The sequence below is a fragment of the Dendropsophus ebraccatus genome, chromosome 7 (genome assembly GCF_027789765.1).
Source record: "Dendropsophus ebraccatus isolate aDenEbr1 chromosome 7, aDenEbr1.pat, whole genome shotgun sequence".
Taxonomy (NCBI): domain Eukaryota; kingdom Metazoa; phylum Chordata; class Amphibia; order Anura; family Hylidae; genus Dendropsophus; species Dendropsophus ebraccatus.
Window position 1 is genome coordinate 25,801,834 of NC_091460.1, and position 18,719 is coordinate 25,820,552.

The 18,719-nt window shown below is 44.9% G+C and overlaps 1 protein-coding gene across 4 annotated transcripts in view; it reads right to left on the minus strand.

Annotated features, from left to right (window-relative positions):
* Positions 1-428: 428 nt before the first annotated feature.
* SLC4A11 (solute carrier family 4 member 11) overlaps positions 429-18,719 on the minus strand; it is a 123,140-nt gene continuing 104,849 nt past the window's right edge. For all 4 annotated transcript variants that reach the window (XM_069977178.1, XM_069977176.1, XM_069977177.1 and 1 more), the window contains exons 11-20: positions 16,697-16,810; positions 15,700-15,832; positions 14,212-14,285; positions 10,575-10,818; positions 10,337-10,443; positions 7,419-7,587; positions 6,897-7,070; positions 6,171-6,366; positions 4,463-4,632; positions 429-3,523 (exon numbers count right to left, since the gene is read on the minus strand). In XM_069977178.1, the coding sequence (XP_069833279.1) occupies positions 3,460-3,523; positions 4,463-4,632; positions 6,171-6,366; positions 6,897-7,070; positions 7,419-7,587; positions 10,337-10,443; positions 10,575-10,818; positions 14,212-14,285; positions 15,700-15,832; positions 16,697-16,810 (1,445 nt within the window). In that variant the 3' untranslated portion in view covers positions 429-3,459. The remainder of the gene's footprint in view (positions 3,524-4,462; positions 4,633-6,170; positions 6,367-6,896; positions 7,071-7,418; positions 7,588-10,336; positions 10,444-10,574; positions 10,819-14,211; positions 14,286-15,699; positions 15,833-16,696; positions 16,811-18,719) is intronic.

Genomic DNA, 18,719 nt, shown 5'->3' on the forward strand with positions numbered 1-18,719 from the left:
TGAACGGCAGACAAGGAGACAGGTGATGCCATGTGACTTACCCTCCCATGTACTGTTTCTTTACAGAGCTCTCGAACTCAACAGCTATCCTGTTCATTCTCTTTTGTCCACATGGCACAATGCAAACCCAGTACATCAGTAACCCCTTCTCCTCCACATGCAGTCTAGTACTATACTTTGTAAGTCATCGGCCCAGCACAGTGCAATCTGTTCAGTGCTCGCTGAGAAAGAAAGAACCTGTGAGTGTACTACTGGCATCATGGGAAGACGAGGGCCAAGGGTTAAGCTAGATCTGAACTGGATTCTGGGTTCTCCTTGTGGTCTTCCTTTCAACATCACATTTACATGAAAGCAAATGGACTTTCAAAGCCGTTAACAGATTTACAATGGGCTTAAAATGAAATAAATCCAGACTACGTGGCTCTTGTTCAAACCATTGTTTATTAATAGAATTTTTCTTCGGTGCTCTGTTCTCTTTGATTCCAGACATCTCAAATATTTACAAAATTGACCCGCTCATAGCAAACGGTAGACTTAAAGCAGCACTTACATAGTATATATATATATATATATATTTATATATATGTATAGGTCCCCATCTGAAATCGAGCATGCACTCTACTGATAATGACTTGCACAGCTCTAAAGGGCGAAGGGCAAAGAAACAGTCTCCATCATATAATATGGTGTTGTAAAATAAGGGACAACACAGGTACAGATGAACTCATCGGAGGTCAGGACAGATGCCAAAACTACAAACATAAAAAAATATGGACAGTGTGGTCAAGATCCAGGTCTATGAAAGCCAACTTCTACATAGATCAATGACGTCCCTTTAAAAGATGTTGTTTTTGAGTTTACTCCACCAGATTCTGTGCAGTCAAGTGCTTCTCGTGATACTTAGTATCCATATAAACCGCAGCATGCTCAACATCAGAGGGAAAGGATTGTTTCATCGCCCAAAAACATGAATTGTTGTCTTAAAGGAGAAGTCTCACAAAATATAAAACTCTTTGGAAGGCAGGGGGGTGCGGGAACATAATAAAGTATACTTACCCATCCCTGTGCCCCACCCCCATTGTTCTGCCTAGCCAATATCTCCAATCCAACTGCCCCCAGTAGCTCCAGCATCATCACATATCCGGTTGATGGACTGCCCGATCAGACAAAGTGACTGGGGCAGGACACCCATGCAGCCACTGAACGGGCAATCCATAAGCAGGGCGTTGAGGCTGCCCGAGACTGGTACGTGACTTATCCGAATCTGAGGCAAAAATTAAAGAGACTGGAGAGCAACGCTACAAAGGCACAGAAAGTTTATATTTTTTTATTATGTTTTAGCACCCCCCAAGCCTTCCAGTGTTTTTTTACATTTCATGGGACTTCCCCTTTTTTCACTATGGCCAGGGAGAGGGGTGGATGAACTAAATGTTACACTCCAGTTTTCTGGTCCCCGGGCACTTCCTGGTCTGAGACTGTGATTGAGACGTAACGTTTTAAGTCCACTCAGCCATTCAGCGGCTGTAGCAGGGTCTCAAGCCCAGTCTCAGATCAGGAATCGGCCGGGGAGCCGGAGCAGCTTAATGCAGGCCCCAGCACTGGAACTGGGGAGATAAGTGGATGTCATGGCTTTCCCCCACCCTCCTCCCCAGCCACAGTGAAAAAAGGCCTCCCATCCGGAGTACCCCTTTAAGTAACCAGGTTTTCATACAATGCAAGAAAAAAAAAAAAAAAAAAAAAAAAGCTATAAATTCAAAAGAAATATCACGGCAAACTGAGTAACAGAACAAAATGCCATCATCATAAAGAGTATTAGTCTAGTTGTCGTATAGACCTTAAACCAACATATACGTATTTACAAAATAATCATCTCTGGTAAAACGTAACCCGATTTGAACGTCAGCCATACATCGAAGCCATCATGCAAAATTCACATCAGATACACCAGAATCTGGAGACCTCGAGAGGCCCGGCCCGTTGGATGGGTAGGACCACTGTTAGATTCTGTTATAGGGGAGTAGGGGTTGCGAAAGGCAATATTGACCCTGCATTTTGCAGGAAATAACTATGTTCAGCATCCAAGCGGACAAAACATCAGTGTAACAGTGTCGACAAATCTTTGGTGAGATGGCATGGTCCGGGTGGGGTCATAGACCTCTACATTCAAAACAGAACAACCATCTGTTAGTGATCCCAGGATCCACCAGTCGTTGCGATACCACACTTATTCTTCAGGATGGAAGAGGAGACACTTAAGCAACTTTTTGTTTTCAGTTAAAAAAAAAGGATGTTCTCGAAGGAGGCGGTGATCCAGACGGTACACACAGCCGGCCAAGCTTGTTCTTGTAGGAAAGTGCAACATAATACAGTCATTGGTTAGCACAGTGCGGTCGGCCACGTTTGTTGAGCTTAAACTCTACACTGAAGAGAGTGTGCGCTCGCCGTCACTATCGAGACGCTATCGGGACTTCCAGAAGGAGGTCGTATTAAAAAAAAAAAAAAAAAAAAAAAAAAAAAAAAGAAAACTAGTCTGACACCTTCCACTAGTGATGTATAAACATTATACAAAAAACATGCATGTCAATGCACTGTGGAGCACGTATGCATGGAGGTTTGTCGAGATGTACATGGACACGCAGGCACACTCTTATAATACACAAAAAAAATGAAGAAAAAAAAGTGCTGGTATCTGAGTGAATTTGTGCATAACGCCAGGTCGCTGTTGTGCAAATTTGACAGCTCATATACGTCTTTACTTCAACTACATGTTAAAAAAAAGAAAAAGTCCCAAACAGGTAAAAATTAGCTTACATTCTAGGGGCGGGTCTAGAGATTGCTACAAAAGGAGAAAAACTGAAAAAAAATAAACCAACAAACACTTTTGGTTAATCTGTAGACATCGCCATTGCCGTGTGCAGTGACACGATAGATAGAAAGTCCTTTATTTCTCAGCCTGAATAAAAAAAAAATAATAATAATAATAATAATAAGGAGGAGGTACTACAGACCTCGCCTTCCCGGAATCGTGTCCCCAGTCCGCCCATGCGGAGACAAAAATTCTCTCTAAAAAGTATTGCAGGAGAAAAATATTTATTTGTATAGATTTTGACCGGCTCCTTGCTGTAAATCCAGGAAAGGTCATCAAAAATACACTTTTGGTTTGTTGGATACATAGGATGCTTACAAAACCCCCCAAGAACTATCAAACACCAAGCAGAGGCCGGGTCCAGTGGTGAGAGACGAGTAGGGCTCGACCACAGAGGAGCAATCTTTGGGGTATTCCAGTTACTGGCGTCGAGCTCAGAGCCCACCCGATTCCACTTTGGTCAGTCGTCATTGTACAAATCCAAAAAGTTGCAACAATGAAATTTAAAGCCAAACCCTTCCCGTGAAAAAATATTAAACCCTACAATTCCTCCGTCGTTATTAACACATTTCCCCGATTTTTTGAGGTTCTTTCTAATGTTCAGCGTCCATTGCGTCCAGGTATTTGGATTCGATAATCTTGGGTAGTAGGTTGTACCTATGGAAGAGAAACAAGATGTAATGCTGTATATAATAGATGTATAAGAGCATGGAGAAACCTGGTGGTCAGGAGCAGATATAGGTTTGGATTTGGAAAACTTAAAGGGGTTGTCCATGGAGCAAAAAACAGCTAAAGCCTTCAGCTCCTCAACGCTCGATTCCTGAGATTCCAAGACTTGGAAATAAGTCTTCCAAGATGGAGAGGGCTGGGGCTAAGACCCGATCATCCAGTGAGGACAAAGCTACAATTGTACGCAATTATCACAACTTTGCCCCCACCCACATTTCTAAAGGGCTTTAGCCATCTTCTGCTCCCTGGACAACCCCTTGAAAGGAGCAATATGGAGAAAAGAAAAGGTCATACCTGTTCTTTTCTCCCCTACTGCACTTCCTCCTGCTGGCTGTCTCGGATGATAAAGAAGGAGGTGAGAACATGTTGCGGGGATGTTCAATAGCTGCCCAATGTTACAGCACATTGATCGGCTATTGGTCATTGCGTGGAAGGTGGTTTCTTATGGGCAGTGTCCTCTATCCGGTAGAGTGTAAGCTCTTATAGGCAGGGCCCTCTATCTGGTAAAGTGTAAGCTCTTATGAGCTGGGTCCTCTCTCCTGTAGAGTGTAAGCTCCTATGGACAGGGCCCTCTCTCCTGTAGAGTGTAAGCTCTTATGGGCAGGGTCCTCTCTCCTGTAGAGTGTAAGCTCTTATGGGCAGGGTCCTCTCTCCTGTAGAGTGTAAGCTCTTATGGGCAGGGTCCTCTCTCCTGTAGAGTGTAAGCTCCTATGGACAGGGCCCTCTCTCCTGTGGAGTGTAAGCTCTTATGGGCTGGAACCTCTCTTCTGTAGAGTGTAAGCTCTTATGGGCAGGGACCTATCTCATGTAGAGTGTAAACTCTTATGGGCAGGGAACTTTCTCCTGTAGAGTGTAAGCTGGCCTTACCTGATGGGGATCATTCCTATCATAATCAGAGGAAAGATCATCTTCATGTACGGCAGAGGCGACATGCCGAAGCCACACAGAATAACAAGCTGCAGGACCTGGAGGCCGGTGAAGTAGTGAATCTTCCTCTGGGGGACCCTTCTGATGTAATGGGTGGGGGGGTACGCGGTCTGGAGGACAGAAAACAGGACATACATTAAGACAATACTGTAGAAGGAACATAGTATAGAACCCTACAGGTATAGTATACCCATACACTACAGTGCTGCACACCTACATGGACTGTCTTCTCTGTGTAAGTTTCCAGCCAATAGGATAAGATCAAAGCTTATCAGGCTTCATGTCATAGAATACAATAATCCAACATATAATCCAGACAGAGATATTTTGTCAACATTTTTCAATTAAGTGTTGGACCATTAACGGTCCAAAGATGACTAATAAAGGGCCCAGAATCCTCCTCACTGTCACTGAAAGATGAGCATGCGTCGTGCCGCTCCATACAATGTCCGTTTCCATTTGGCTCAAGTCTTTGAATGGCACTGCATTGCTTTATCACCTCTTTTCGGATACACATATATGTGACTATAACCATGCTTCTATAGTGATTGCTTTATATATGACCATACCTTAATTTTTTTAGCAAAAATCGCAAGTTGCATCATCTTAAAAAAAAAAAAAGAAAAAAAGTGTGCGACTGTCTTCAGAACAGGAGCCGATAAGACTGTGGCTGCTATATAACCCTCAGTGTGCTGCAGCATGTAAGTAACACAATAATTAAGCTCTCAGTCACATACATGCTGCAGTACTGCAAGGGTAAAAGACCAGAACAAAGGACATTTCTACCTCACTGACAAACCTCCGACCCGTGCACCATCGGGGTCCCGCAACTAGCCTCAGAACAGTGGTTATCAGTGCAGGACACGAAAAGGCACAACTGTCCTGGGTTCTGGTTTTTAACCTTATCGGCTCCTGCACGGATAACCTCTGAAGGCTAGTGCAGTGCTGTCCCACACGATACAGCACAAAAAGAGTTAATGGCCAGGACACTATGAGGGACAGGCGAACAAGTGCCAACATCATCCCACCCGGGCCAGGTGCTGCGTTTATGCATCTAAATGTAAGGGCTCCTAAGGAACCCCTATAGTTAGATACAGCGCAGTGATAGAGCTCTGACAGGGCTTTGAGTATATCTATACTGATTTCTGTATATGTAACTATACTCTATGCTCCATACTGATACATGTGACTATCTATACTGATTTCTGTATATGTAACTATACTCTAATATACATACTGATACATGCGATTATACTCTCTCTATATTGATTGCTGTCTATGTAACTATACTCTTCTATCCATACTAATACCTATATGACTATTACTGTCTTCCCTGTATGCTGTCCTCTGTACATATCTGTGACATGACGTATGGCACATTCCCATCCCCACACATTGTCCGTGGTGTTTTTTGGCTCCGTATCAGTTGTTTAGGACAAGGTCTGATCCTATAACCCAGACAGGAAGATGCGATGCTGTGATATAGATTGAGCCGTTTGCAGGGACCTTAGTAAAACACAATGGAGTCTTTGATGTTTGCTCCGGGTCACTGATACACACAATAAGTCCATTTCCTGGGGAAGCGCCAAGTGGCTGTATACCTGCGGCACATCCTGCGCACCCTCCCCCGGCTCCGCTATTCACCTACCTGCTCTTTCAACAGCAAAGCCACCCGCTCAAAGAGCTGGCTGCCGTCTATGGAGGTCAGGGCGATGTACAGGAAAAGGCCGTACAGGACAGGTTTCGGGATCCACTGAAGTGGAAGAGGCAGAAGGAAGAGGGAGAGGCCAACCAGTATGTTCGCCACCAGCGATGTCAGACGCGTCTCCTTCACACTTACAATCCTGGGAATTATATGGGGACAAATATGTCAGGTCTGATGACAGGTGGAAGGCTGGAAAATACATATCATAAAAAAGCCAATCCTGAGCTCTGAGAAACATTACTATACTATATCTGCACTGGTTTCAGGTGTAATGATAGAGGTATTCCCATCTCAAAGCGTCACGGTATATGTGCATGTCGGCTGATCGTTGTCTTTTATTACACAACGTGATTATCGTCTGTAATGTCCGAGAATCGGCCAAGTGCGCTTGATTATCGCGTTGTGTACACACAGATGCCCCCAGTGCTGATCTTATATAAGAGGATAGTCAGATATGTTCTTTTAAAGGGCCACCAAGCCCAGACACAATAGCTTACAAAATGTTATGTAAGAGCAGGATTGTGTGCCGAACACACTGATGTACTTGAAACCAACACGAGTCTTTGCCATAATAAAGTGGGGTCTGCATGTCCGGACTTTTCTTGCTTTGGTAGATAATTTCACTATAAATCCTAAAAAAGGAACAGAAAAGACTCTGCGGACACTTACGTCTCATAGATATGCCCATGCTCCACTCTCTCTTCCACATTGGCCAGCGCTCGGACGTGCATCGGCGAGTGAGGGAAGGCTGCGTGGATCCAGGGCATCCCGAATACGGACAATCCGGTGTTAATAAGAGCCACGAGGAGGAGATCCCAGTGATACGCCGTCCCTTTCACCAGCCTGAAGAGAAAAGCGACAAAATGACCAATGCTCTATATTGTCAGATCCTCACCAGAGACTATAGAGAACTGTCTGTACTCTTAAGACCTCTCTGTACAAAGAACAAGAGAAGTGAGCAGAACAATATAAAGGGGTATATCCAACACAAGATGATTGGTGGGAGTCCCAGTGGTTAGAACCCAATCATAAGGAAAACGGTGGAAGGTGCAACCACATGGCGCAATCTCTCCTGGCTCTATGTCACATGACCTGGACGGACTCAATGCAAGTCTATGAGGCCGGACGTGGAGTGAGCCATATAATGTGCAGGTCTAAGAGATGCATTTTGGATTCCAAGCGGAGACTTACCTGTTCTCAGGTGCATTGGTAAGGGACGCCACAATGTTCTGTTCTATGAAGAACAACATGGACAGGAGGAACCCTAGGCCCATGGCACTGGTGATAGATCCCATGGAGAGTGACCCGATAGGCGCCAGCACGAACAGGCTCTCTGTTTCTATATAGTTAAACTTTGCGACTGAGGAACAAAAAAAAAAAAAAAAGACAAGTCAGTAAAGTGAAGATCCCTGGTCCTTATATGTTTATTAAGCAGGGTTCGGAGGACCTTGGTTACATTGGAATAAAAACCTCCATGCTATACACTGGTAACATTTAAAGAGCAGAAATAAGACACATATCACAAAATGTCCTCATCTTTGTCCTGGCTGTACTGAAATGTTAAAAGGTTTGGGGGAAAAGAAAAAAATTTAACACCCAAGTGTGAGATTGACGAGCGGTGAATAACAGCGGCGATGATCTATTCATTTCCATTGCTAACGTCACTAGAGGACAGGGAGGATTCTTGGCTCCTCTACCTGGGTCTCTTCCTGGGGTGGAAAGGTCTCTACCTTTTTGCCAAACTGATCTGAATCAGTTCCTATCACCCCCATTGTGTGTAGAGGTGGCCAGACGGGGCCGAATGTGGAAAGTGGAGGGCCGCAACACGCGCTGCGAACATCTGGAGATGGAGAGATTGAGTCCCCTTCCTGTTATTGGGGGAGAACAATTAAAAAGATTCAGGGGACGATTATGAGAAATCGTTTTCGCTAGGAGGTTTCTCACAGAACTGTACAAAATAAAGGTGGACGCTCATGAATTTACGGATGTGCGACTACAGGTGACGAGTGATAAGAATTCACTGCGGCCCGCGACCAAGAAAATCATGGCAAGGAATTATTTATCACACAATACAATACTAGTATACCTAGCAAGTATATGGTAGAAAAAGCTACTGAAATACCAGTTCTACAGTGGGTACATGAATATAACTACTATAATACAACCCCCTATATACAAGAATATAACTACCGTATTTTTCGGACTATAAGGCACACTTAAAATACTATGATTTTCTAAGAAATTGTAAGTGCGCCTTATAGTCCAGTGCGCCTTATATATGGACCGGGACAGCTCCGGCCTCCATGGTGCAGATAGGCTGCTGAGCTCAAATCTCCCCGCCACACAGCACAGCACAGCGCTCCCTCACCTGGACTACCGGCCCATGGCTCCGCAGGCCTGTCCCGCTCTCCCATTGTAGCGCTGTACCGCTCTCCCTGCTCTCCGCAGCCTGGATACAGGCTCAGGCATAGGCTTCAGGCATAGACTTTCATTCAATAGTGCCACCTAGTGGCTGGAGGTTATGGAGCAACACTGTACTGTACTGAGGCTCCTAACTATGGTGGCCACAATGCTCCATGCAGAATTCTGCCAACGGGACTCGCTGGCAGAATTCTGCCTATCCTGCATGGTGCATTACGGCCACCATAGTTAGGAGCCTCAGTACTGTGACATAGTAAGGAGCTTCAGTAAATACAGTACTGTGATCAGCAGGTGACATAGTAAGGAGCCTCAGTAAGTACTGTGATCAGCAGGTGACTTTTGTTTTTCGTTCGTTCAAACTTATACACTATAATGCAGTGCGCCTTATATATGAACCTAGATGGCTAAGCAGGCTAAAATTGAAGGTGCGCCTTATAGTCCGAAAAATACGGTACTATAATGCAGCCTCCTATATACAAGAATATAACTACTATAATACGGTTCAGGGAAGAAAAAGAATATAACTACTATAATACTGCTCCTATATACATGAATATAACTACTATAATGCTGCCCCCTATATACAAGACTATAACTACTATAATACTGTTCCTATATACAAGACTATAACTACTATAATACTGTTCCTGTATACAAGAATATAACTACTATAATACTGCTCCTATACACAAGAATATAACTACTATAATACTGCTCCTATATACAGGAATATAACTACTATAATACTGCTCCTATATACAAGAATATAACTACTATAATACTGCCCCCTATATACAGGAATATAACTACTATAATACTGCTCATATATACAAGAATATAACTACTATAATACAGCTCCCTATATACAAGATTATAACTACTATAATACTGCTCCTATATACAAGCACATAACAACTATAATACTGCTCCTATATACAAGAATATAACTACTATAACACTGCTCCTATATACAGGAATATAACTACTATAATACTCCTCCTATATACAAGAATATAACTACTATAATACTGCTCCCTATATACACAAATATAACTACTATAATACTGCTCCTATATACAAGAATATAACTACTATAATACTGCTCTTATATACAAGAATATAACTACTATAATACTGCTCCTATATACAGGAATATAACTACTATAATACTGCTCATATATACAAGAATATAACTACTATAATACTGCTCCTATATACAGGAATATAACTACTGTAATACTGCTCCTATATACAAGAATATAACTACTATAATACTGCCTCCTATATACAAGAATATAACTACTATAATACTGCTCCTATATACAGGAATATAACTACTATAATACTGCTCCTATATACAAGCATATAACTACTATAATACTGCTCCCTATATACAAGAATATTACTATAAATACTGTTCCTATATACAATATGACTACTACAATGATGGTGACATTTGGAGGCGACTCTTTTCCAGGGATGCACTGATCGTCCCCGTTCATAGCTCTGGGCACATTCGGCCACAGGGGTCCGGGTTACAAGAAGATGAGGACTGACATAAAGCAATATTAATCCCCTTTAATTAGAACCTTAATCCGCTGTCTCCATGTGATCAGAGCTCAGCCGCCGACCCAAGGGCCAGCTACTGTTATGTCAACATAAGGGAGAGGAGTGAACGGCCAACTTACTGCTTATATCCTGGAAGAAATACGACCCCACCACAGAGAAGGTCAGGACGGATATGGGCAGCGCACAATCGGACAGCATTTCTCGGACTCTTGAGTGCAGGTAGGGGCTAAAATGTAAAGGAAGATACGATCACCATCATGGCATGATGGGAGTTGTAGTTTTGCACAGGCTAGACATCCACAGGTTTGGGAACATGGCCGTAAAGGATGATCTGTAACATGGAAATGAACCCTTTACCTCTTCTTGAACTGGTACAACGTGTGACCGAGCCACAAGGTCCCAAACATGAGCATGAGGCTGAGGACAGCCGACTCCTTCCCGTGCTGTAAATCCTCGTGATCGGCGCCGTGACTGTGCAGGATGGAGATGTTCAGGGTGGAGTTGAATAAGGTGTCAGGTGACAAGGTAACATTGGGAAAGGTGTCAAAAGACTCCTTACGATAATGGGAGTCAGGGGCTTCCAGGTAATACTTCTTAAAAACTGCAAGACAAAAAAAAAATATATAAGGACCGTGAAGTTCCTCCTAGGCTCCCATAGATGACAGAGATCAGAATACCCAGATACAAAAGCATGGTCAGCCATGAGTGCAGAATAGGGAGGAACCTCCTGGGAACATGGTGAACTCTACCATGCCACCCCCCATATAGTATGTCTGTATACACAGATGTCAACTCATTTCCTAATGGCATAGAGGCGAAAATGAGAAACTGAGATGAGCAGAAGGGCTGAAATGCGTTGACATATTTAGGTGACCACTATTAGAACCACTACTGGAAAGAGGGCCCTAAATATGCTAAAAAAAAATTCTACACTACAATACAAGGAGGAGGGACTGAAATGCGTGGATCTATTATGATGCCTATGACTAAAAGAACTAAAATGTGTTTTATTGTAGGTAAGATTACTACTACCGGAAAGAGGTCCTGAGACCTAAGATAATTGCTACAAGGAGGGACTAAAATGCTCTTGTACATGAAGATGAATACTAATGGAAGGACTGTAAAGGACAACTTCTGGGAAGTGTGCGGAGAGGAGTCAAAAAATTTCTGATGACCCATGAAATGCGGCAGTATACTAAGATGATTACTATTGGAAGAAGAGACCGAAATGTGACAATTCGAGATAGCGAGTACTACTCCATCAAATAGTACACTATTCGAAAGACCTGATTTCGATCGAGTATTCAATAAAAAAAACAGGAAAATTTGATTCCCCTGCCACTTCCCTGGTGGTTTTTTTTTTTTTTTTAAATCAATAACTATGCAGGGGGGTGGGTCAGGCACTAGGAGCACACAGGTAGTGAAAAAAAAATTACCTACATTCATTGGCTGGCTAAACCATGTGACCTTTACAGTAATCGAATAGTGGATTTGAGATTCCTTTTTAGATAAGACTTAGAGCTACAAAGGGAGACAGTGTGTAGCAGGGACAGTAATGTATAAGAGAGAGACAGTGTGTAGCAGGGACAGTCAGGTATTAGACAGAGAGACAGTGTGTAGCAAGGACGGTCATATTAGCCATTAGCCATTGTTAGGGCTAAAGCGGTTGTCATAGGCAACGTTGTCGACGTGATTTAAAGGGGTGCATAAAAATATTTCATACTACTGTAAAGGAAAGAAGGTTTCCATGTATTTTTTCCACTTTACATAGAGGTTATATTGTGTTTGGAGTGCGTAGTGCTATAGGCTGTGATAGTGGCGTAATGCTGCAACTTTGGCGTGTTAGACATGCTCTCCCTGCTGTCCCGTTTGCATTCCACAGGTGTCATTGTGGACTTGGTGACCTCCACGTTGTCGAATATTGATTTCAAAGTGTTGAGCATTTTTCTCCCATAGTCGAGTATTGGGGTCAACGCGACTAGATATTCAAAAATTCTAATATTTCACTACTAGCTCATCTCTAGTGACAATATATTTAGAAGACCACTACCATAAAGCAATGAAATAGGTTGATCTATTTAGAAGACCATGAGGGATAGGATTACCGTATGTTCAGAATTTCCAAAATTCGTTACCAGAAAAAAAAGGACTAAAGCGTGTTTATAATATCAGATGGTCACTACGAGAAGGTGAACTGAAACGTGATGATATATAGCTCAAGTTAATGATCATTTTATCATATGCACTGACTCGATGTCTGTTAGGTAGAGGAGAGATGGGTGAAATGAGGATCAGCTATGACATAGGAAAACGATTCAGGGATCTACGCGTGTGCACATGTATAACAGACTATGGGTTTGGAGCGTGGGGTTTCCTTGGTTTTTTTTCCTTTATTATGATGAGTGTGATGATAACATTTGATGAAGACCGCGTTAGAGAAGATGGAAAAGAGATGACGGAGGCGACAACTCTTTTGGAAGCCAGGAGTGAAATGCGCTGATGGTTTGGCACATGTAGGTCAGAGGTGTATAAGGAGAGGATGACTATGACATAGGACGACTATGTGAGGGTCTACAGTCGCCCACATCTGTATTAGACAATGGGCTCGGAGCAGCATGTTTCCTTGTGTTGTTTCCTCTATGTGTTGAGTGCAGATAGTGTTCAGCTGAGGCTGGCGAGAGCGAGGTGTTTTCCTCTCGTTGGATAGAGGGGCAGAACAGGTGTTATGGGAGAGAAGTCGATTTTATGTGAATTGACCTTTGATGCGGGATGAATCCAGATGTTTGCAGCTTCCTGCAGCTGTCTCCCCCCTTTTACCAACAAGCGACACAGTGAGATGTGCTAACTAATGTGGAAAGATCTGACCTGCTGTGTTTTTCCAGGAGAACCTCTCTGAAGCTTCCACCATATAACGTAATGTGCAACCTATGACCCCAGAGGGGCACGGCTGCGTGGCGCCCAGAGGGGCACGGCTGCGTGGCGCCCAGAGGGGCACGGCTGCGTGGCGCCCAGAGGGGCACGGCTGCGGGGCGCCCAGAGGGGCACGGCTGCGGGGCGCCCAGAGGGGCACGGCTGCGGGGCGCCCAGAGGGGCACGGCTGCGGGGCGCCCAGAGGGGCACGGCTGCGGGGCGCCCAGAGGGGCACGGCTGCGGGGCGCCCAGAGGGGCACGGCTGCGGGGCGCCCAGAGGGGCACGGCTGCGGGGCGCCCAGAGGGGCACGGCTGCGGGGCGCCCAGAGGGGCACGGCTGCGGGGGGCTCAGAGGGGCACGGCTACGGGGCGCACAGAGAGGCACGGCTACGGGGCGCACAGAGAGGCACGGCTACGGGGCGTACAGAGAGGCACGGCTGCGGGGCGCACAGAGAGGCACGGCTGCGGGGCGCCCAGAGAGGCACGGCTGCGGGGCGCACAGAGAGGCACGGCTGCGGGGCGCACAGAGAGGCACGGCTACGGGGCGCACAGAGAGGCACGGCTACGGGGCGCACAGAGAGGCACGGCTACGGGGCGCACAGAGAGGTACTGCTACTAGTGCACTGAGTGCCCTCTACCATAGCAAAAATGTGGCTTCAATCTTACAGGTCCTTTATATCACTCTCCTCCATCTCAGGACCTTACCGTCTTCATCTCCACCCTATTAATAGATACTTGGAGGTGACAAAAGACTATATAGTCTTCTACTATAAAAACCTCACTGCTACACCTGCCTGCTTGTAGTTAAAAGGAATGGATGGAAATGAGTAAACCCCCTCCCCGGACATATGACCCCACAAGCTGTCAGCCTCTCGTAAAAGCCAGAAAAACACTCTGGTATTTCCCTAGGACCCAAGTCACAGATGATACCGAGATCAAGTGGTATTTACCCCGACATTTACACAGCCATGATCCCCAGGTGCCTTATAATAGCTCAGCCTGTCACCGGATTGTTCCCACACGTGGACAGCCCTGACATAGTACAACAACCACCACCAGGAGTACACACTGATAAAGGACTTACTTTTGATAATCCCTTTGAGTGCGTCCAGCACAAACGTTATGGAGATAAAAAGTGCTATGATTTCTTCTGTCGACCTGAGAACAAGAAAAACACATTATACTCCAGAGCTGCAATCACTATGCTGCTGGTGGAGTCACTGTACATACATTACTTAACCTGCTTATATTATTTTATATCTCCAGAGCTGCATTCACAATTCTGCTGCCTTCACAGCTTAAATCCTCCAGCATCACACTGGTTTGAACATCCACTAATGAGTTCTATAATCTGATCGGTGATGTATGGAAACCTACAGAACACACAGCTCATGCACCAATACTGTGATATATGATATACTCCGTTCTGCAGGTTTTGGCAGATGTAAGGAGATGAAAACAGCCAAGACTCAGCCCCAGCACGGCCTCTCATGGCAGAAGCGTCTCCTCCATGCTGGAGTAAACGTTTGGATTGCATCATTGCTGATTCAGGTTCTTGGCTATTTTCATCTCCTTGGATGCCGCTCGGGGACTGGATGGATCCCCTGCTGAGACGCCGCTTGGAATGATAAAAAAAACAACAAAAATCCTCTGATAAAGGAGAGTTCTGCTCTATCTGTGATGACAACCTGGTGCTAGGACACATCAGTCCCCTGCTTACTGCTTGATCTGACCTGTTGCAGAGGGTCAATGCAATGGACCAGGGAGTGAAGAGCACAGCCAAGCACTTCTCTCAGCTATATCTAGAGATCAGTGCAGACCTCAATACTGACACTCCAACTAATCGTAACTTGTAAATGGTATCTCAAAAGTCAGTTTTTTGGGGACTTTTACACTAATAGCCGATCCTTACAATCAGTAGGGATCTAATCACAGATGATCAGATGAATGAAAAGAAGCAGAGCAAGATGTTCCCTTAAAGGGGTACTCTGAAAAATTCAGAATTCAAGTCAATTGGTGTCAGAAAGTTATATAGTTTTTTAAATCACTTCTATTCAAAAATCTCCAGTCTTCCAGTACTTATCAGCTGCTGTATGTCCAGTAGGAAGTGGTGTATTCTATGCAGTCTGACACAGTGCTCTCTGCTGCCGCCTCTGTCCAGGTCAGGAACTGTCCAGAGCAGATGTTTTCTATGGGGATTTGCTGCTGCTCTGAACAGTCCTTGACATGGACAGAGGTGGCAGCAGAGAGCACTGTGTATGACTGAAAATAATACACCACTTCCCTGCAGGACATACAGCAGCTGATAAGTAATGGAAGACTTGAGAATTCTGAATAGAAGTAATTTACAAATCTGTATAACTTTCACACAAGGCCACTTAGACAAAGATTTGTTTTCTCCGGAGGACCCCTTTAATGGTATATCAGACGCAGGGCTAGGGCTGTGGTACTGCAGCTCACATATCAGATACTGGTTTGATCTATCAATGCTAAAGTCCTGGAAACCCCTTTAAGAGGTCATCAATAACTGGGTCACCAATAATAATCCTTAAAGTGTTCATAATGGTCTCACCTCTTAAACAGCTTCATGAGCAGGCTACAATTGAACAGAGAATATAGGACCAGGAAGCAGCTATTCCACAGCCCCGTCCAGGCGTAAAAAGCTTTGAAGTCCAGGTGGTAGTCATCACAGATTCCACGGATAACTGCGGAAAGAGGAGGAGGCTGGGGGTTATACTGCTCACAGGTGGATGGAGTCTATGACTGTCATACAGGAGAGGAGACTGGGGGTTATACTGCTCACAGGTGGATTGAGTCTATGACTGTCATACAGGAGAGGAGACTGGGGGTTATACTGCTCACAGGTGGATGGCGTCTATGACTATTACACAGGAGAGGAGACTGGGGGTTATACAGCTCACAGGTGGATGGAGTCTATGACTATCATACAGGAGAGGAGACTGGGGGTTATACTGCTCACAGGTGGATGGAGTCTATGACTATCATACAGGAGAGGAGACTGGGGGTTATACCTGGTCACAGGTGGATGGAGTCTATGACTATAACACAGGAGAGGAGATGGGGGGTTATACCTGGTCACAGGTGGATGGAGTCTATGACTATAACACAGGAGAGGAGACTGGGGGTTATACTGCTCACAGGTGGATGGAGTCTATGACTATTACACGGGAGAGGAGACTGGGGGTTATACTGCTCACAGGTGGATGGAGTCTATGACTATCATACAGGAGAGGAGACTGGGGGTTATACCTGCTCACAGGTGGATGGAGTCTATGACTATCATACAGGAGAGGAGACTGGGGGTTATACTGCTCACAGGTGGATGGAGTCTATGACTATCATACAGGAGAGGAGACTGGGGGTTATACCTGCTCACAGGTGGATGGAGTCTATGACTATCATACAGGAGAGGAGACTGGGGGTTATACCTGCTCACAGGTGGATGGCGTCTATGACTATTGCAGTGTTACAGAGATAATAGACATATAGGCACTAACCATAATAGTAAGTAACCCTGCAGCCTATGATACTATATCCGCCATACTTACCATTGATATATAGGGCCAAGGGTGCTGTCGTCAGTAAAACCACTAGAGGTTGCCCAGAGAAGAGTGCGTATATCACCCCCCCAATGCACTGACCAACAATTGTCTTCTGCACGTCTGCAACGAGAGTCAGAGATGGGGGTGAGGTCAGTTTAAGAAGCGTTAAGAGGCAAGGAAGAAAAAAAACATTGAATTATGAAATCGAACCCACCCATGGACTAAGAAAGAGCAAGAGTGGCCCCCAATGTGTCTACCAGCAGTGCTGGCGTCTCATCACTACAATGGATGGAAGTGCTAAACCTATGGGGCACAGCGCCAAACTGGTAGCAGTGTCCCTGCCTGGTACTGCAGCTAAAAACAGCTCAGTTCCATTAAAAGCATTATGAATAGGACTGAGCTGCAGTACCAGGAACAGCCACTACTGTTTGTATGGAGCTGTGGCACAATGCCTTCCATCAGCTGATTAGTGGTATAGGCTAGGTCAGTTTTGTAGTCTTGGTGACCTACTCTGATGAGAAACAACTTACCACTACTGCTACTCCACCACTACAGGCTCTGCTCCATACACAAAAGTCATGGCAGCTTACAGCCACCACCAACACTAGGAGCCTGATCCATACACAACAGAACATGACTGCTGTTGGCCTCCTTCACCACTAGGGGCACTTATTGAACCCCGGATGACTGCTACTGACTTCTGTCACCACTAGGGGCTCTGATTATTTCTACCGGCATGTATTTATATACTACATGGCTGCTCCTGACCTCTGCCATCACAATGAATGTAAGGGCGGAGTGTGTACCCGCTGGTAAAGGGACACGTCTGGGGGGGGGGGGGTGCCCGCTGGTAAAGGGACAAGTCTGGGGGGGGGGGGGGGGGGGGTGCCCGCTGGTAAAGGGACACGTCTGGGGGGGGGGGTCCGCTGGTAAAGGGACAAGTCTGGGGGGGGGGGGGGGGGGGGGGGGGGGGGGGGGTGCGCCCGCTGGTAAAGGGACACGTCTGGGGGGGTCATGTGCCCCCTGGTAAAGGGACACGTCCGGGGAGTGTGTACCCGCTGGTAAAGTAGTCACTAAGAAATGATACACATCAATCAATAAGTCATCAATTACTGACTGATCTCATGGTAATCTACACACAGCACAGAAAAACGACAAAAAACTCTTTACTGGTGCCGATAGAGATTGATAAAGTCCTATACTCTATTCACATCCAAAGCTGCAGCCACAATTCTGAATACTGACCTGCTTGTTCAGTTCTGTGCCAGAAATAGGAATACATCTAGTCGGCAAAGTTAAGGAAAACCTTTCCCACATTCAATATAGTGGTTCTAATTTGGAACCATTACTGTACTTTACCAGTAGGGCAATCATGAGATATAAAAGGAAGCTAGCAGAATTCTAAATGCAGCTCTAGATGCAACAGGATTATAAGACATGATATATCACAATATGCATAGCAAAGTCACTCAATTGTATATGCAGATTTAACACTAAGGCTGAGTTCACATTGCGATTGTGCAATCCGTTTTTTTTATATCCGTTTTATGCATTTGTGGGCATTCCTTTTTTTCTATTGACTTCCATTATAAAAAATAAAGGGACCAAAAAACAACTCAAAATGCATCTTTTTTTTTTTAGCGTACGCTAAAAACAAAGGATGTATTTTGATCCATTTTATAATTTTTTAATATTGGAAAGACAAATGCCCATACATGCATAAAACGGATATAAAAAAAAGGGATTGCAAAGTCGCAGTGTGAACCCAGCCTAACACATTGCTCCACCAGATCCCCCATTTTCCCCCCTTTCCACCTCCCACCAGTCCAGATATTTTTGCAATTCTTCCTGGATCAGTAAGGGATGGAATATGACATGGATTCCTTAATGATGGAGGAAGGCGGCACCATCGGGGAAGAAGCAGCTGCGAAACTTACTCAACAACCTAGAGAATTGTGACCAAGTAGACACTGGCTGGGATCTAGGAGCTCACGAGGCTCCTTCGCTTGCCTGGATTTAGAGACATATT